Source organism: Lonchura striata, chromosome 18 (genome assembly GCF_046129695.1).
Source record: "Lonchura striata isolate bLonStr1 chromosome 18, bLonStr1.mat, whole genome shotgun sequence".
In the NCBI taxonomy this organism is placed as follows: Eukaryota; Metazoa; Chordata; class Aves; order Passeriformes; family Estrildidae; genus Lonchura; species Lonchura striata.
In genome coordinates this window covers 12,140,368-12,161,089 of record NC_134620.1, presented here as the reverse complement: position 1 = coordinate 12,161,089, position 20,722 = coordinate 12,140,368, and the positions used below count along the sequence as shown (strand labels likewise).

Below are 20,722 nucleotides of genomic sequence, written 5' to 3'. Positions count from 1 at the left end.
TCTTTTAAAACCATTTATAAGAAGTGTGCAGCAAGCATTAATTGGCACAACAGCTACAATAAAGGGCCATTAAGTGTTCCTTAACGAGCAGTCTAAATTTAAACTGCTGCTGATTTTGATTTAATTTTATCTGCAATCCATAAATAGATGAGTTCTATTTAGGCAAAACACCTGGTAACACAGAACTGAGGTGAAATGCTCTTTTTATTCTGAGACGGGTCCCATTAGCTATGAACCCTTCCCATTTTTTTCCATGAGTAAAACACCTTTGGAAAGCTTTGTTCAGAGCTGATCCACAGACTTCCATTACACTCTCACCATGTAACCCAAAATCCAAAGAGTAAAGTCAAAATTTTGGGGTATTACTCACCAAAACTTGAAGTTCCTTTTCCAAAGAATCTTTAACTTGATTTACTGCACTCAAGTTTTTCTCAAAGTCAAGAAGCTTTTGCTCTTTGCCCTGCAGTTCTTTGGCCAGATTACTGGCCTAACAGAGGTGATGAAATGGAGTAAAATAAAATGACAAACATGAATGAAAAATTAGGAAAATTAAAAAGTGAATCTGAAAGAAATAACTAACATTAAAATCACTCTAAGATGAAAAATAAAAGAAAAATTAAGAAGAAACCATGATGGGTTAACTGAGTGAAGCTGATTTCCACTGATGACTACATACATCACAGCACTAATTGCATCTTGGAATAATTTTGAAAGCATTAAAATTTAGTTCTTTTGGCAATAACTGTGAATACATTACCTAATGGCAGACATTTTTGAATACACTCACAATTTCAAAGTTTCAGCATTAGTTCAATCAGTAGTTTTGGTTTAATTGTTTTAATTTTTTGAACTGATTGATTGATTTGTGCTTCAGTTGGCTGATCAGATCAATACACACACAAGGGGAGGAAATCTCTGTACCACACTCATGGGTAGTGCAGAAACCCAGTGTGGACTCAAAAAGAGAATCAAAGGTAAAATTTTGATATCTTGGAACCACCTGTGAAGAGTTTAGGAAAGCTTTTTCTAGTTATTTTCCCACTACTCTTCACTACCATCAGCTTTACAGAGGTGTTTCATCCAAACCCGAGGAAAATCCTGCACCAAGCTGCAGTCTGTGGTTCCAAAGTGCCTGAAACACTGCCAAAAACATCCCCGCAGAGCCTGGGCTTAAAGAAAAGTTCTGTGCTTTCTTTTGTTTTAAAAGCCTCTTCCATCACCTTGTCACAGGAGGGGAAAGGTAATGAAGGAAATATTTCCTCACTGAGTCCCAAGTCCCCTTGTCTATTCCCAAAGGTGAAAGCCTTAGGATGTCTGGACCCTTCTCCCAAACAAGCCAACAAAGTCATTTTTCCATAACAGAAAGATTTAAGCACAGACATGCCCAAATCTGCAGCAAGGAAGTGCAGAAGGATTTTTATTCCTTTTGCTTATTGGTGCAGGTGGAGCAGCAGAAACCTGTTGAGACACGACCCAGTTAATGCTCCTCTCAACCTCCTCAGATGGTCCCAAGATACACATTTGGTAAAACTCCTTTTTTCTGTGATGTATTTCCTATAGCAGATTAAAAGGGTACAAATGTAAAATAAAAGCAAAAGAAAACTGAAAGGATGGATGTTGATACAAACCTGGCTAATTCCATCACCCTTTTCAGTCTCTAAAGTCTGAATTTGTTTCTCAGCTGCCTCAAGCTGCTTGCTAAGTTTCTCGATTTCCAATTTACCTTCAGAATTGGCTTTCTCAAGTGCAGCAAGGTCCAAAAGCTTTTCTTCAGCAGCTTTGATCTGTGGTGTAAGACTATCAATAACTTTGGTTTGTTCATTGTACTTGGCTTGCAGTACCTCTAGCTCCTTTACCTTTATCTCAGCTTCCTGCAATTTGTTTAAAGTGTCTTCCATTTCTACTAGATGCTGATCTTCCACACTTTCCAGTTTGGTCTTCAGGCTTTCCAGGTTTTGCTCTTTCTCCTCCGTGACTGCCACCAGTTTTGCTTTCAGCGACTCGATCTCTTTCAAGTGATGAGATCTCTCATTTTCCTGCTTCACCTTTAGATTTGCCATTTCATTCTCATAGTCTAATTTCATCTTCTCAATCTGAGTCTTTAACTCAGCGAATTCTGCTGTCTGAGCCCCAACACCTTTGCTGAAAGAAACTTTCAGCTCTTCCATTGCTTGCTGATGGGAAGCAATTGCAGATTCCAGCTTGGACTTCCACAGCTCAATCACGTCGGAATTTTCCTTGTTGGCATGGTCAAGCTTGGTTTTCAAGGATTCATTTTCCTTTGCCATTCTCTCATTTGAAGCTGAAAGGGACTTGATCTCTTTCTGCAAGGCTTCCTCACTAAGGCCAAACTTCTCTTTCAGTGAGTTCATCTCATTCTGATGTTCCTTGCCAGCTGCTGCCATTTTTTCTTGCAAAGAACTGATTTCTTGTAGCAAGGAGAGAGAAGTGTCCACGTCGTCGATGTGTTTGCTGGAATCCAACCTCCCTCGGAGCTCAGCCACTTCCTTCACCCTCAGTGCCAGGTCCCTCTCCAGCTCCATGATCCGGGACTTTTCTGACACTGTGGCCACCTATGATCAACAGCATTTTAAGAAAAGAAGAATTATAAAAGATACATTTCATACAAAGACACTCAGGCCTTGCTGAAAAGCTTCCACTGAGCATTGCAAATTGCTTCAAAAAGGGTAAAATGTCCACAATTCATATGACAAACATCTTATATTGTCTATAAACATTGAATTTACTGAATTTTTTTCTTCTGGTAGTATCTAGAAATTGCTAAAAAATTTACCCCTGAGGGGTATTATCAACTATTAACAAAGTGTTCCTCAGAACCATTTCTAGACTGGAAAAGAATGGAGAACCTTGAGGTCTTTGTTGAAATAATTTCTTCTAAATTAATCTCACAGCAGTTGTAAGACTGTCAGAAAATGACAAACACAATTTGAACTGATAAATCCTCTGAAATCCCTTCTATACCTGCTTCTCTCTGAAGAAGTGTCCTCACACTATCTAAGCTTTCCACTGACTGTTGGAGCAATTTTTGCGACAGCAAAGCTCCCAGAATTAATTCTAATTGGGAAGTTATTGCTTTGACTTTCTGAAGAAGCTATTACTTACCCACAGTTGCCCTTTAAAAGTACTTAGTACACATTCAATTGTTGGTTTTATATTCATCCTGGGCTTTTTTATTCATCCCACCTGACCTTCAAGAAAATCCCCATGTGTGAGCATCAATATATGTGTGTGTTTGTATATATATATATTTTTCTCTTTAAGAACTGACTGACATCTGCTGAACTTCTGACTTGGTACAAAGTATGTCAGTAATATTCTGACAAGCAGCAGTATTACTAATTGCTGGGATATCCATTAAAATATTATATCATTGGTGGGAAAAAAAGAGCTAAAAAGCTACTGCAAACCATGATTTAGCAGAGCAAGTAGTGCAGCAGCTACTGAAGAGCTCAGAAACCAAGCCCCAAATACTCCATTTGTGCTAAAAGGACTTGGGTTTTTTGGGTTTAATGAACTCTGCTAGTTTTTAAAATGAGCTACTGAATGTTCCTTTCTGTCAATTCATGATCCCATCTTGCTACTTTTGGATCCAAGGATTTCTTTTGCAGTGTGAAGACATCTTACCTGAGTTCTTCAACGAGTCACATGTCCAGGCACACACACACACCCCATGGAAGCTCAAAATTAATCCTAATTTTTTACAGTGTTCCAGCTCTGGCTACGGCAGGAGCAAGGACCTGTTCCAGCACGTGTCACCCCCAGCACTGTGCCATCAGAAATCTTCCACAACACAGATCAGGCTCGTTATTCAAACAGGGAAAACCATTACCCTAGTGTCTTCTAACTCCCTCTGGAGTTTGTCAGCTTTGGTCTTTTCAAAGAGCAGGCTCTGTTCAAGCTCCTTAATGCGGGCATGCTCCAGTTTGGTCTGCGTCTGTTAGTGGAGAGGGAGAGGAAGAGAACACAACGGTGCCACCATCACATGCCAGCACAAGAGGAGGAGCCACATGCAGGCCGTGCTGCCAGAGCCTTCTAACAGGTGAGCAGAGAGGATGCAAGGGGGGGAAAATGGACAGGGAAATGCTATGGATGAGGAGGATGGGTTGGAGGTGTGAATGGATGGACGTGTAAAAATGAAATCAAGTGTGTAAAATAAATAAATAAACAAATGAACAGCAAACGGAGAAATGTGAACAAAAAAAGTTCCATGCAGCTGAGTAGAAGTTATTTATCAGTACATGAAGTTTTCAGCACAAATTAGAATAGTTATGTCAAAAAAATATATATGTGCATATATATCTCTTCCTGTTCTAACAGGATGATAAGTTCCTTTCCTTGTTATCCCACTACCTTTTTCCTTTAATGTGTTTGGCTGGTTTTATAAAAAAATTACTTACTAACAAGGGGACAAAAATTCTCCACTTAAGCTCATATGACAAATCAAACCTTTAACTTTCTTTTTTTTTGATAGTAGCTGTCTCTAAGTCTCAGCCATAATAATGCTTCTGGCCAAGACCTGGGAACATGCAGGCTCCTCTGTCACTATGGTTTGAATTATCTGAACAGATATAGAAAGAGAATGGTCGTCTGTTAACTCCTAAACCCTCCCCTTTTCCCCTCTCTTCTCCTCTTTCAGGAAGGAAGCAAGCAACAAGATTCCTCAAAACCAGATAAAAAAGTGAATCAGCCTGGTTGCTCTGCAGTTACTGATGTCTAAATATATTGAAGAATATGTGGAAGTAAGAAAAAAGTAAGATCTTTGGAATTCTAACAGGCTCCTAAAGAGAAGTGAGACACAGATGATCCCAAGTGAGCAGGTGCCTCCTGCCTTTTGCTTACAAACAGAATTTTTAGCAAGAACACAGAATATTTGATATTCTGCTTTGATATTCAGATACTCACTGAGGCCTGCAAGAGAGCCTGAAGTTTGGGAGATGCAGGGAAAGTCCAGCAGGTAATTCAGACCTGACCTGCACCTCTGAAGTAGAGAAGAGAAATAAATGAAAGAGAAATATAAAGATGGGGATGAGCTTCTTGTCTGCTTCTCCAAACACAGAATTCCTTCTGGCAGCAGCAAGTTCTTCCTTCCCAAAAGCATCCAGACATCCAAGGGAGCTAATTCTTTAAACAGCTGAAAACAGTTGGCCATGTTTCTATGGAGTTCCTTGGTCCACAAACACTTGGAAGTTGCTCCTTAGATTTGTTGATGTTTCCTTCCATTGCAGGTTTGTTTCTCTCTCAGTGGGAGATCTTCAGGGTGTAACAGGCAAAAATGCTCCACAAGAACACAGATTATTCATTTTCCTGCCCATAGCATTTGAAAATGGAATTAAGTATTCTAAGGGAAATAATATTAGGCAAGTGGCTACAATTCAGTTTTCTCTCTGACACAGGTCAGTATTAGTTTTGATCCACAACCAAATTGTAAGTAAGTCTGAAAAACAATCTGCTTTAAAAGCTGGAAATTCAATTCCAATTCACCAAGGGGATCTACTAAAACCCAAGAAATCCCAAATCTCATGGTTACAGAATTCCCCGTGTGCCTTTGGAATATGCAACCTTATGTTTTTTTTACACTACATAAAACCCAAACTCTTTGATCATTAATTTTATAGACAGTGCTTTAGTGCTCCAAAGATCAGACAGACCATCACTGATTACTAGGTTCTTTTTAATCCCATCTCTTATATACTACAAAGGCAAGTAAGCTAAAATCCTGCCAAAATGGAAATAAAAGATTTAAAAAGAATCCTCCAGAGATCTTTGCTTGACACATTTTTCCCCATTTAGAGATGAGAGATTATTCTTTAATCAAATCTGATTTCCAAGGGAGGGATTCCAGACTTCCTGAGGTAAAAATCGCTGCAAAATTTTGAACTTTCAAATTTCTTTCCTGATGATTAGAGAGAAATTCTTACTGATTATGATTCTCTTAGGAAATGCAGAACACAGTGAACTGAGAAGAGAGAGTACCCCAAAAGAAGAAAATAATTTGATTGTAAACCTTAACTTGGATGGAAAAGAAAAGCAGGAAAGAAAAAAAACAGACAACAGAGCCAAAGGAATCATCTTCCCCTTCTCCAGAGCTTCACAATCAGGGAAGTGACGTGGAAATGGGATTCTTACTCTGCCTTGAACCCCAAGAATTCCACCCAAACTTCAGAGGCTGGATGTCAGCCTTTTCCAGAACCAATGTGTTCTGGCTATTCCTTCACTCCAGAATAAACCTCGCTGTGACATTCTCCATCAAACTGGGAAATTGTGCTGAGGGCCACAAATCCTAAAAATCAGTTCTAGGGTGGGGCAAGGCGCCCTCCAGTCCCCTCATGCTGCGACACAATCACAGGACACCACCAGGATCAGGGAGTGTCAGCCTGGAAATTCTCCTCTGCAGAGTGAAGATGTTCCATTTTTAATGGAAACATCAGAACAGGGAAGTCAGGAGAAAAGATGGGATCAAAGTAGGAGTACACAAAACAAGAGAAAGGAAGGGCACATGCAGATTTATTTCTAACAAAGCATCAGCCTGATGGGGAGACTGGAGGAGACCCACATCCCTGAGGGATCTGTGCAAAGGGAAGGATTCACAGCAGGATCCAGTTGTAATCTTGAGACCTTCCTATCTTGGCTGTGGATGCAGCAGAGGAAGCAGCCTGGGACAAATTTACCTTTAAAATTCCACTATTCTGAGTTGGGGAAGCAAGAGGGCTCCTTAAACATCTTGCATGGCCATTTCTATTATCAAGTAACACATTTTTTTTCCTATGTAATTTGAAGAGAAACTACATGAAGATACAGTAAAATCAGACAGCTTTGCACAGTAATTGTTCAGATGGTTTTAATCATCTCTCCCCTTAGCATTTCATATAGAAAAAAATGAAACAAATAAGGGAAGATGAAGAATAGACAGATTTTTTTCTCTCAGAAAAATTGTCATCTATTGAACAGCAGCAGGATGTCATAGGAGAGCAGGCAGGATTTTGTGGAGAAAACAGCTGAAATCCTACATTTAAATTAAGGCCACTTCAGGATGCTGGTCAATCATGCTCTGCAAGCTTCTGGACTCTTCAGTGAGTTGCAAAGATTTGACCCTGAAGAATTCTAACGACACTGGCCCTGTCTGCAGTTAATGGGCATTACCACGTTTAGTCATTACACACATTCTTTCCAAGAAATGTTGTAATTGCTCTGAAAGCAACATGCACACAAATACCAGAGTCAATGTCTCAATAACAGATTATGCAGTTAGTGAATCAGTATAAGCATTTTCTGCACACAATCTGTTAACATGGGATGTCTCTGCACATTGAAGTGCCCTCTTACATTTTCTGGGTCTTCCGAAATCTGCCTCTTTCGCTATCAGTAAAATTAAAAAAACAAACAAACAAAAATGTTTCACCTGCAGACTCAGCACTACCATTCCAACACAAACAACAGGAGACATTCCATCAGCTTGAGCTCAGTTTAAACCCCCAAGTTAAGCAGCTTGACAAACCAGAATCTTTAGGAAGGTTTGCCACGACTATCGATTGATTTAACAGAAAATAAAAAACTCAAATATTTTCATGGACTAAACAATAAAAGGAACATTCTATGAAGAGTCTAGATAGGTATCTTAAAATGAATGGAAGACTAAAATAAAAGAAATGTTATATGAAATGAGTATTTTTTCATAAGGCTAGCACTTCAATCACAAATGCTTTATAGCAACACAGTTAACTAAGTTTGTACTTTATGCTGTGCAAGAAATTCTAGTATCTTTCTGATTAGACAATAGAGTAGAGCAACTAAAAGTATCTCGCTTATTAATTGGAATTTTGGGATAAAAAATTGGCAGTGCTCAAATACCTGAGAGCAATCCTTCCCTAAATGTTTTCTATTCTGATTGTGCAGTAACACACTGTGCTGTAGCCCAACATTACAGTTCTAGAAACAATAGATTAAAGTTGCACACTCAAATTGCTATTCAGATTTTATGTGCAAACTCTCAGGACAAAATACTTTCCATTAATCAACCTTCCCTAAGGGAAGCACAGGAATTACTCAAGAAATTGATCAAACAGGATAAGTCTTCAATATTCATTTTCAAAGGCATAAATATTAACTTGCAATTTTGTAACTTCAAGATTATATTTTTTTTCTTAGTGGTTACTTTTAACAGCAAAAGGTAGAATTTTCCATGAATTAATTTAATTTCTCTAAATAACTACATCCTTTCCATAGCACAGCCTTTGCTAAAGCGTGTAACTGAATTTGGGGTGCAATCCTGCAATTTTGGGACAATAGGTTTACTAAAGGACTGCAGAAATGTGTATCATTTTCATGTGGCTGGACCAGGATTGCATCTTTTAATGATTCCTGACTTTCTGTGCCCTCCTGGATACCCCATTTACAAAGCTGGAGATATTTTACCTCGAGGTCTCCTTTGGTAATGGATTCTTCTTCCACACGGAACTGAAGGTCTTCAACTTTCCTGTGGGGACAACTCATTAAAATTCAGGTAATTTTGGGAGCAAATGCTTTCAAGCTCACTTTTCAATGGAAATCAGAATGACAGTGACAACATTCCCATTGTACCAGCAAACTGCCAGGAACATTAAGGAGAAATATCTCACAGGAAGCATCAGAGGGAGGGAAAACTTCTGTCCTTAAAACACTACCAGTGCCAAAGCAAGGCATCACTACTCCTGCAGCTCTGAAGAGGGTATTTTGTACTAAAGCCCTTTAAATCCCCACTGATGCTCTCCTTTTGTCACCCTTCTGCATGATCTGAGGTGACCTGAATCAGCAGTTTGATCTCACATTCAGTATCTTCTACCTCTCATGTAGGAAACTGTCAGAAATTCAGGACACATCCAAAGTATTCACAGGCCTTCAAGATGTCACAATTGCATTGAAACTCCAGCACTGAGAAACATGTCTGGAGACAGGATGAACAGCAAGATGCACAAGGGGAGCACAAGAGGAACATTAATTACATTAATGAGGACAGTTTGGGGTTACCTTTTCTCTTCCTCAAGCTGATTGAGGAGCTCCACTTTCTCCCTGTCAGCTGCCTCCACCATAGCTCGGAGCTGGTCCATTTTTGCTTCCATCTCCAGCACATGCTAATCAGGAAGAGGAACAAAACCAAAATTTACTAAGCTGGGAAATACAGGAATTCTTTCCAACTTATGTACCTGTATCTCAGTAAGCACAATTTGGTGAAGTGATGGGCCAAGTGACAGGAATGTTATCAAATCTGAACATCATCAAAGACTGCAGTGAAATTCAACAAAAATGAGTTAAATTCTGTAGATCTGATATCTCGTCAAGCCAAAGATTCCACAAGGGAGATTCCACAGGTATGGATTATTTTACTTTTAGCACACCACCTCTTACTCCCAGTCCTTTTCAATAGGAACAGCCCATTTTGGAGGTGAAGCCCATTGTGTTAACTGTGTTTCAGAACAGTAACTCTCTCACCCGGTCGTGCCCATCGCGAACCAGAGCCAATTCCTGCTCGATCTCCCCGACGTGACTCGTTGCTTTTGCAACTTCTGCCCTCTCCAGGTCCCTTTCTGCCAGGAGCTGCTCAATATGCTGCTGCTTCTCCTTCAGGGCCTCCTGGAGGGCTGTGGTGCCCGAAATTTTCCTTGCATACCGGGAAGAGGTTTCTGTCAACTTCACAAAATAAATGTGTTAAAAATTATTCTGCACCAAGAGAAAGGAAACAGAGGTGTAGTGGGTACCTCCAGACTCCACAAACACAGGGTTAGTAAAGCAAATGCTTTCTGTGACCTACTGGACCTTCTCCTTTTACACATAAATGACTTCATTTTCCAGAATTTAACAGTGAAAATAAAAGGCCTCAGTTGAAGGTGTAGACTCACACAAAGGCTGGCTCAAGATGCTCCTAAGCATCTTTTTACATTAAAAAAACAAAGGCAGCTTCCTAGCAAGCCAAAAACGTCATGTCTTTATTTAACAGGTCATTATCTTAGGTCACCAGCAGCAGTCCAACACTTCCAAATGCTCCATGAAAAGCTTTGGGAATTCCCACAAGCATCTGGCACCTCTACCATGGCCAAAGCAGCCAGGATGAAAAGCATTTACCTTGACCTAAAGCCAGCCCTGCAGCTAAAACCTTGTGAAGAACAACAACTGGTATATAAAATAAATGTTTCTATCACTTGGAATTAAATTACTTCTGGGAAAAAGATCTGGAATATTAAGTTTCAAGAATGTAGATTAAAATTGATCAGAAGAATTACAGCTAAAATGAAACCAGGTTTTCCTTGACCTTGCCCCACTGAATGGAAGCAGTACCAGGGTAAATTCATTATGGCCCTACCAGCTACACCCTCATGAGCTCCTGAGCTAGAAGGGAAAGTAAATAACCTGAAATTACAAAGTAAAGTGAGCAACAGTTGTGAAAAAAGAAAAAAACTGAACAAAAAAAACCCAAATGCTGTTTACAAAACCTGTCTTTAACAGTGAGAAATTTGCCTAAGTATTAAATGAGAATGACAGCTCAGTAATTTTTTAAAAAACCCCAAATCACCAAGAATTGCTGTTATATCCTTTAGCTCTGCCTAATCACCCAAAACCAGGAGCATGATCATTCCAGAGATCAAAACATTGAATAGCTGCCACAGCCTGCCTGGAAAATTGGCAGTGGCCAACAGCCCCAGCTGAGAGCACAGCAGGGATTATTCTGCTGCCAGCACAGACATCTCCCCTTCCCTGCTGCACAATCCCCAGCTCCTGCCAGCCTGCATCCCACCCTGCACACTCTGCAATCCACTGCAGAATAAACCACCTTCACTCTGATGCTTCATTGGTTGTTTCAGACCTTCCCAATTTCCAGAAAAAATCCCATTCCAGAGTGTATCGCTTTCTAAAAGTTTTGGGTCTTCAAATCACCCTTCACTCCCACCTGCAAAACAATTCCAAAACTCTTCAGAGAAGCATCAGCTTCCTTCAGACTCGGAAATAAACACCAATGGCATCAGACAGCCCCTTAAATCATTGGATCACCTACTCTGACATCTGCTTTTCTTACACAGGAAAAAGGAAATAGAAACAGCCCTGAACAACTGAGCAGTCAATTTAAGAGTCCAGAAACCCCCAGAAAAGTTTGTTTTCCTAGAAACTGAAGCAGGAAAAGTCTGCTGGGTCAAAACTGATTACAGGAAATCTCATTTTCCCAGCAGCTTAACTTCTAAAGAAAAAGTCTCAGAATTATTTGGACAATCCTTTTAACTTGGATGGCCACCAAATGTTCACACTGCCTGAGAAAAAAAGTTGGAAAAAGGCTGGAATTTTAATTCCAGAAACAATGGATTACAGCAGCTTTGTATTTTATGACCTAAACCATGCAAAATCCCTGGGACAAAACAAAATAAGCAAATACATTTTAGACATTCACAAGGTGTAACTTGGGAGATGACAGCACATGGAATAAAGCATTTAGTTCCACGTGTTAGTGCTGTGATCCCAAACTAGAGGGCACTCTGTAGCTGCAAGTGCAACTTCCAGAATGGATTAAATAATGAAGTCCCACTGTTTGTGCCAAATAAAAATCCTTTTTGTGGCCAGGTATTAACCCTGGTGCCCTGACCGACTGCTGACCTGTTAATCTGCGTCAGTCCTGCAGGACCAGGGTAAGTCACCTCTCTGGGCACCTGCTGGTCAGTGGGACAGTGGGACAGGGAACCTGCTCCACATCACTAGGAGACACTCCTTCCTAATTAGATATCTCTATGGACTGTGGTTTAAAAAAACAAAAAAGGAAAAAGCTAGGGTGACTGTGGAAAAATCCAATTATCTCTATGTTTTCAATTGCCAGAAAAGAGTCTTCTCAAAATTCAGCCTTGCCAGATTTCCATTTTACTGCTGCAACCCAAGATTAGGACATTTATGTAACAGAGCAACTTCAAAAGAATCCATAGTAAGTGTATTAGGTGGAATTAGTACTGTGTTAGATTTCACCTGAGCCACTGCACTTGGCAACACTCAGCCTTTATTAATTCATAGGATTAAAACCAAATCTAAAAGAAAAGAAAGAGGCTTCTTGTCAGCAGAGACTCGGAAATTGCTTCTGCTGCATTTCTCAGCTGACTCATCCCTTGAACAGCAAAAGGAAATTTTGAACATTTTAGCCAACGTGAAGCTTCCCGCTTAAATAAAACCTGTGTGACGTCTGGAAGCTTCAGTGCACACCAGATCCTCAGAAAATGAATTAAACGCAGATTGCAGCCAGAGAAATTAGTTGGTGCCCTAAGCCCCTTTCTTATTGCAATCACTCTGCTAGCTTGAATTAAATATTCAACTATGCAGCTGCTCTCCAGGGCTAGCTAAGATTTCCTTCCTTCATGCATGCTTTGAATGGAGAAGAGCACGGCGAACCCTGCAGCGAGCTCTGCTGAGCCGAGCCGAGCGGGCGGGCCCGGGCTGGGAGGAGGGGGAGCATGCGAAGGAAAAAGCAGCTTACGAGTCCTGTGCGGCTGGGCTTGCTGCTTACGGAGGAGGCCACCGAGCTGAGCGAGCTGAGCGAGGAGGCGCTGGGGCTGCGCTTCAGCGCGGCGGGCGTGGGCAGCGCCTTGCGCACGGCCGGCTTGGCCTTGGCCGGCGTCGTGGAGGGGAAGCCGATCTTGGTCACCTTGTGCACCGGGGCGAACAGGCCGTACTTGGGCTGGCACTGGAAGTACCTGCCAAGGGAAAAGCAAGAGGAGAGAGGAGTTGAGTTCTTGACACCTGCACGGGCTGGGCTTGTGGAGAATTCTAGATCAGGAGTATGGAATGTTAAAGGATAGGGATCTCATTCGTGTTGGACTGCAGCTCTGTTTAACACCCACTTGGGAAAGGGGCTTGGAGAGTCTGAAAGAGCAGGATCACATCAGGCTTCAGAAATTCAGAGCAAACACTGCAGCTCTAGAGCCTAAAAAATTTCATTCAGATTCAGTTTTATATCCACAGCTTTCCCCTTCATCACATCCCTCTGAGCTGCCAACAGATGTGATGGCTGAGTTAAAAATAGAAATTATCTTTTAATTAAATCAAGTAGTTTTATATTTTATTACATACATACCATTTATGCATATTTGATGACACAGAACATATATATTTGATTAAATAGAGACAAAAGCCACTTATAATTTTAAGCTGTGATCATCTATGTTAAGGTGAGACAATCTTAGTAAAACCTCTTTGTAATGAGGTAAAAGACTATTCCTTATGGCAAATGAGAAAGTTAAATTGTCATGTGAATTAATGCCTTCTGATTGTGACTTACTGGAGGGAGCAGCTATACTGCCTCCATCTCTACCAGGAGGCATCTGCTGGAACAGGAGTTTCCAGCTGCTGGGATGCTGGAAGATTTCCCTTAAGTACAACTATTGGATATCCAGAGATTTTCTTAACTGAGCATTTCTTCCAAGCTGAGAAATCAAACAGACATTTAAAAGAAGGAAATTGCATTTTCCATTACCAGTCTATGAATAAAACTCACACGGGAGGAGAGATCAGCTCATCCCACGAATGTGAGAGAAGTGTTGGCATCAGGGAATTCAAACCCACCCCACCACCAGAAGACAAGGCAGCTTTAGAGCCTCCTTCCCTCCCTTGACTGGAGGATAAAAAGAGATAAAAAAAACCCAAAAGAGAATAGAGAGAAAAAACTCATAAAGTAAATCTGGGGATGCACCGACCTCGTGCCAGCAACAGCTCCATCGTTCTTGCCCAGGGGCTCATCCAGCTCCACTCCACACCACTCTCCTTTAGCAAAGTCAGTTTCTCCCAGAAAACGCACGACTCCAGCTTTTGTTCCTCCAACCTAAAGCAGTAACACACATTTAATGCATTTCCAAAACAAAACACCAAATTCAGGGAAGAAGCTTTTGCCATGACCGTGTTCACAAAGAATAACACAGGAATGGCATAACCAGTTCTTATTTCAGCTATGTATTTTTTTGTCTGTGAGTTTGAATTAATGTTGAACAAATACTGATCTTCACGACTAAAAATATCTTTAACACGACACAGTATAACCAATGTTCTGAATGCAAGAGGTTTGTGATAAGGTTTCACATAAATTTCTACCAGCAGATTAGGATTTCTAAGGTCTGTTTGCTTCTTATTCTAATTCTGTGAGGAAAAATAAAAGAAATTAAATGAGAAAAAATTCCTTTCATATTTTCTCTAAGGAATAATTCAGATAAACTACACAGTACAGCCCTCTTGTATTTAAAATAACTGATATAAAGCATGATACAGAACATTGGGCAACCCTGTAGATATAACCAGCTATTTGAATCCTCGGGGAGAGGAGAATCATTTTCTCTTTTCTTCACTTTCAAGAATAAAAAAAATCCAACTCAAACACTCCTAAAGAAAAGCCTAGAAAGCGGACACTTTCAAACTTATCATATGAAATATTTACAGCCATTCCAATTACTGGCAATGTCTGTGAGCTACAGCTTTTCCTAACACCCAGGGGATGGAAGAATTAAATTAAGCGAAGAAGGAAAAGGTGTTGTGTGGCTGACACTTGCCAGGAAGAGCCACAGGATTCCTCCAGTGCAGGAAGACAATATGCTGTGCCCTAAATTTGTGCAAATCTGTTCAGCCTGCATCCAGCATTGTGAAAACAGGGACACGGTGATGGAAACCTCTTCAAAAGGTTCACAGAATTTCACATGAAAAATGGCTTGAAAATGTCCACCTGTGTTTTCCAGCACACCTTGTACAACCAGGAATGTTGTGAGGCCTTGGCAGAGAGCTTGAATGAAACCTCCCATTAAAGACTATAATTAGTAAAATTAGTAAAAATTAGTATTTAATATAATTTTTACAGCAGACATTCTATTTCTTGGGGGAACTTCCCAGGATGACTGGAGAACAATGAGCTCCTCATGCTGTAAATGAAGGTATGTGATCACAGCACACGAGAAAATTCACATTATTCCAGTTGGGAGGAGTTCACTCACAAGGTCACCTGTGAGGAATTGAGGACTTTACAAGTCCACAAAGTCCCAAGTCAGTGCCCAGGAGCTGCCACACACATTTCTGCTCCAGTGGCAAAATGAGGCTTCAGCTGATGAGGAAAAATAATCCTAATCCACCCAAACCTTAGAAAAACAAGAAGAATAATTAACTTTTAAAAATATTCTTTTTAAAGTGGTGGCAGAGGTACCACTTGTCCAGATTTAAGGTGGCAGCCCCTCCTCTGCCATTAGAAGCAATTCTGGAACAACTGCAGGTCACCTTCAGATCCTGCTTTAAGTGGCTAAGTAGTCACTTAAATTATTACTCTCCATGGAACAAAAACACACAAAGTTTACAGTTATCATGACAGCCTAATATAGTAACTCGTAGAACCTTTGGTATTTGGTGTTCTTGGCAGAGAACACACAAACAAGTACTAGGACTGGCTTAGAAAAAAAGAATTCTAACCACCCAAAGAGTTACAGAGAATCCAGATCTCTGGCACAGGGTGAGGAGGGAATACATAACACTGAAAAAGTAATTTCTGAGAAGAAGTATCCCTTAAATTGAGGGACATGGCACTCACCCTCAGACATTAGCTACTTTTTCTAGAGGGTAAGATATCTTAAGTACAAACATAAAAATAAACTTTAACTGCACTATCAGACCATACTGAGTTCCAAGTTTTCCTCCTTATTCCTTTCCTAGCAAGTTTTGGTAGGGGTTTTTGTCCCTTTAGGTGAAGACTGGTTAGTTGTGGTTAGAAGCTATTTCCCCACTCAATTTTGTTCTGTTTTCTACCTGAAAAAACAAGAGTTAAATAAAAAGAGGCTCTACAAACCCATTTAAGAAATTAGACAGGAAAACTAGAACAATGGCCTAGATAAGGAGCATCCCTTCAAGGACAAGAGTCAGGTTTGGGGTTGCACAGAGAAATTCCTCAAGCTCCTTTTCCACAACCCTTGAGCCAGGCAATGGAATTTTTTTCCCGTTTCGTGGCGTGTGCTTGTGTCTGTGGTGATTTTTTTAAACAAACCCAAATGATTTACCTAAACACAGCCACCCACCACCTTTCCATAGGAAGGTGAGTGGGGTAAGTGAGGTAAGAGGTGTCTGAAGCACCCTGGTGGAACAGGATAAATCCATGCAGGGATTCCCAGGGACAGGAAAAACTGCTGCAATCTGTTCCCTCCAACTCACACTGCAGATCAACCTCTAGAGAAGAAATGCTGGCTCCAGGATAGCACAGATTAAACTCTGTGCAGAATATTCATCCTTTCCTGTTTCATACCTTTGCCCTGCTCATCTTTCACATTTATGTAAAAAATGTGAAGTTTATTATGAAGAGACCACATTCAAACCACAAACTGGGAGACACAGCCTGGAGGAATCTGGCAGTGCCCAGAGCCCCTGGAGCTGCTCCAGCCCCTGCAGTGACCCAGGCCTGGTGGGAGGCAGCAAATGCAGGAATTCAGGTCCCAGACCAGATGGGGCTGCTCAACACCAGATTCCCAGGAGAAGCAGCAAAATGACTCTTCTTGTAACCATGGTACCTGGGTTATTTTGAACAGGACTCAAGGGAGAATGCCAAAGAATTTCTGCTTTTTTTCCAAACCCAGTCCAGCTTCTTTGAATAACCAGCTACCATTTGTCTCTGCACATTCTGTGTGTCCTTACAAGAGCAGGAATTGGAGCACCCTGTGGCTGTAACGTGCTCAGAGAATCAGTGAATGTCTATATGGGCAGTTTTGCTCAGTTTTAAGCAAAAACTTTCTAAATTTCAGTTTTAAAGACAGGTCAGCCCTCCTTTATAAAGCCTGAGACTGCTGAAGGCTTCCAATCATTCACAGACGTATCTCATAAAAAGTGCAATTAGTACCTGCAAGTGACAACACCTGCCTTGAGAAGAAAATAATAATAATTTATTCCCTTGGTAGTACAATGTGAGGTGCTACTGTACAAGACAGTGTGGTAAAGGCTTTTCATGAAGAGATTTGCTGTACATATACAGACTTAATAGTGCCATAAATGGGAAAAAAGACCCTGACATGATTAAACTCAACTGTTCCAACCCATATGAAAAAAAGAATTGTACTTAGAGAGTATAGCATCTGTTAGAGAAAAATGATTTTTAAAAATTGTGAGAATTACAGCAAAAAAAGGTTAAAAACACAACCCCAAACCGCAAAACTAGCTGCATTTGCTAGCAGATCTACTTTCCAGTACTGCATGAAAGACTAAAATAAAAAAACATCGGTTTCTGAAAGTTCTATGAAAAAACAGGGCACAACTACCACAAAGACAGTTTTCAATGACCTTCTTTCATGCTAAGGCAGGTCACTCAATAACAGATAGAGAAAACCTTTTCTCAGTCAGTTCCCTCACTCAATAGAGTCAAGCTGTAAAATACAAAGCTGTAAGACTCCAGAGAATCTAGGCTAGACTGCAGGTCATGGTGAGGTGAGGAATTTTGCTTGGAACTCACTAGAGTTATGTCAAACACATAAAAAAAGTGATTAAATTCCATTTATTCAATTATACCCGAGCTCACATTGATTTGTTGCCAGGTAAAGTGAAATGGGTTTGGAAACCTGAAGTGGTTAAAAAGCTCCTGGTGAAAGGACAGGGGGATGAACACGTCAGACATTGTGAGAACCTTTGTGAAGCCACATTTCCAAAGATAAGGAGAAGCAGGGAACAAATAAACCAGTGTAATCTAATGGCAAAAAAGAGAGATGGTCTAAAAAATGGGAGTGTGATTTGAGTAGTGCTGGTGGAAAAGAGGACAGGCAGGGTCTGGACGTTGTCAGTGTAACAATATCACTTATTCACACCTGCCCAGTGAAGGTAAAAGGTGATAACAACTGCTCTGTCTCCCCTTCTGCCCCAGCAGGAACTTGTGCTCACTCCTGAAAGCATCACTTGGGTATTCCTGCATTTTCAGGACAATTCAGCACCACAATGTGCAGCACTTGGAAAAGCAAAACCCACCCAGCTACACAGAGCCTTTGAAACACCTGGGATGCACTAATCAGGTTCTCATCAGAATCATCTTCCTCTTGTTTCTCCAAATTTAGCAGAACTGTTTCCAGCTGGCAACAGAAATTGTGTTTAATTGATTTGTTCACCCCTTCAAGGCCAGAGGGGACAAAGTCATCATCTCCTCTGGTTCTCATGGAACAGGTCTTTACATTTCACCCAGTTCCATCTGTAATTAATCCTGAAACTGCACTGAGCTAATTTCTGTGGGGATGTTTTTGCAGCAGAGCTGATATCAATCAGGGAACACCCAAACCTGGACTGGATTTTGCCCAGAGTCCTAAATAGACGAGGCAAATCAGCACCACCAGGCACTGTATGATATCATTAGCATTTAGAGAAGATTTGAACCCTTCAAAAACTGGTGGGGCAGACCCAAAGAGCTGGTTGAAGGGTTGGGAGAAAATTTCCCCTGGGGTCATTTCCTCACAGTAAATCCATCATTAAAGGAATCCCAAAAACATACAGTTAGTGTGTGATAGCTCTGAATCCATGTGCCTGCCTTCCAAATGAAGTTAAAGATCCACGAATTCCTCACCTTATTCACCCATAAAACAAACAGGATAACAGCCACAGTAGCCTTGGTTATAAGACCCATGTTTAGAAAAGGGTCTGTAAATGGGACAAATAAAACCACAACCACATGCCACCTGAACCAGGGCAAGCTGGACCACATGGTGACACCTAAAGAGGTTTTTATGTCCAGCACACAAAAATTAGGTTAAGAACTGGAATTCTTTTTTTCATCCTTTTTCGCTCAATACCCTTGAGCCCTACGTTGGGCGACAAAGATCTCTCTTGGACCAGATTTCAGCCAGAATCCGGAATGAACTCAGCAAAGAGAAAAAGAACAAAACACACCAAAAACCCCACCAAAACTCGGCAAAAGGAAAAACCCGGACTGGATTTCAGCCAAAGTCCGGGAATGACTCGGGAAAATGGAGACCCGGATTGGACTTATCCTGGAGTCCGGAATGGACTCGACAAAATGGAAAACCTGGCTGTTTTCATACTTAATCATTCAGTTATTCAAACATATTTAAATTTCAAATAAATAAAATTTGACTGTGGCCTCTGGCTCTCATTATACTTTGTTTTGGAGGGCTATAGAGCTCTGCAGCATTCACCATGCAGGTTTTAAGGAAGACACCTCAATTTTTCCCTTTGAAGTTTAGCACCATAAGTTCATAAAATCTTTTATTGCAAGATAGTTTTTGTTGCTTGAGTCATCTTCGAGCTATATTCTGAATTCCTGATGAATTCTAGTGAGTTTTTCAAATAACTAAGGATGTAAATATACCGAGTTCTAAAATTAATGAAGTCAAGAGCTAATTTTGAAGCTAGACTGTTAGATAGTATTTAGGAACTTAATAATAATCCCACCACATAACTCCATAATGGTATTTTCTCCATGAAATCTGTAGTTTTAGAGAAGGAAGCAAAAGTGTTTGCCATGTTTTAGTTTGTCAACATTTGCTTGCTCTGTCAGTTTTGGCCTTTTTTGCTGAGATTAGACAGATATTAGGTATTTGCTTTAGATGATCTTATTTCCTTTTAAAAATACCTACACAACATCCAACATTGGATCAAGGCAAAACTGGAACAGTGCTAGAACATCTCCCAAATTTTAAACTTTCCTCCATAATTCAGACGTTCCAACCCAGCAATTCTGTGAGCAGCAGGATTAATGATGGCAGCTTTTCTGTGGCATTGGATATTATGGGTGAGTGACTTCACTATCAAAAAATGCAAGAGTGACTTCAGCTGATTGGAACAGGATTCAGGCAAGCCTTGATCATGTGGATTCTGTAATGTGCAAAGTTCTGTGAAAGCAAATTGCAGCTTTTCCTGAACTGGTGGGCAGAGTCCCCACCTTCTATTGGGCTGTTCCATGGAACTTGGAAGAATTTGCTTTGAAACCTCTCCACTTCTACCCAATTTGGTTGCAGTCAACTTTCAAGTTCAAAAGCAAGGCCAAAGTGGGCAAAAAACTGCAATAAAATACACTGTGCTACCACACAATCCTTCACTTCCAGAGAAAACAGTTTAGTAACTAAAACTGACATGCTACTGAGGTTCAATTCATTCATCCAACTCAAAAGGAAATTAAAAAAACCCCACTAACAGCAATTCCATACTATAAAAGCCACATGTGAATTCATCACCACCACAAAAAAAAAAAAAAAAACCCTCAAAAACTAAAATAAGTAAATAAACTGTTTCTTCTCCCATCCTGTGTTGAAATGACTGAGGACAATGTGTTCCTGGATATTCCCCCTTGGGAAGGCAGAGAGAGGGGAAGAGAGCCAAGGAATCCACACACAAAAAAGGAATTAACTACTATGAAAGCATGTGGGGAGTCACCAGTCCCTGCCATTAAAGCCCAGGAACTCACATACAATTTGAATTTAAATAAGGAGTTGCCAAAACAGAGTGACTCAGACATGGACTCGGACTCCTGCCTTGTTTTAAGATAAATTTGACACCTTAATTGTGAGCAGATAGGTAATGCCACGTCCTGAAAAATGCTAAAAAGTAACATTAAAAGAAAGCAGAGATTTGCACAGAGAAAATCACCCACATGATGAATTGCAAGAAAAGCTTTTGGATACCCCTTACCCCTCAGATATTTTCTCATACATGGATTTCATGCTGTAGCAGCCACTTAGGAAACTAATCTACATCACACATTACA

General features: G+C 40.6%; 1 protein-coding gene across 2 annotated transcripts in view; it reads right to left on the bottom strand.

The window, feature by feature from the left end:
* The window catches only part of CLIP1 (CAP-Gly domain containing linker protein 1), a 59,904-nt gene that overhangs the window by 22,011 nt on the left and 17,171 nt on the right, over positions 1-20,722 (bottom strand). Inside the window, exons 4-12 of one of the 2 annotated variants that reach the window (XM_077787250.1) lie at positions 13,713-13,837; positions 12,497-12,713; positions 9,487-9,684; positions 9,025-9,128; positions 8,434-8,494; positions 7,345-7,377; positions 3,851-3,955; positions 1,629-2,573; positions 371-487 (exon numbers count right to left, since the gene is read on the bottom strand). In XM_077787250.1, coding sequence (XP_077643376.1) covers positions 371-487; positions 1,629-2,573; positions 3,851-3,955; positions 7,345-7,377; positions 8,434-8,494; positions 9,025-9,128; positions 9,487-9,684; positions 12,497-12,713; positions 13,713-13,837 — 1,905 coding nt within the window. The remainder of the gene's footprint in view (positions 1-370; positions 488-1,628; positions 2,574-3,850; positions 3,956-7,344; positions 7,378-8,433; positions 8,495-9,024; positions 9,129-9,486; positions 9,685-12,496; positions 12,714-13,712; positions 13,838-20,722) is intronic. The other variant, XM_077787249.1, reaches the window with a different exon arrangement.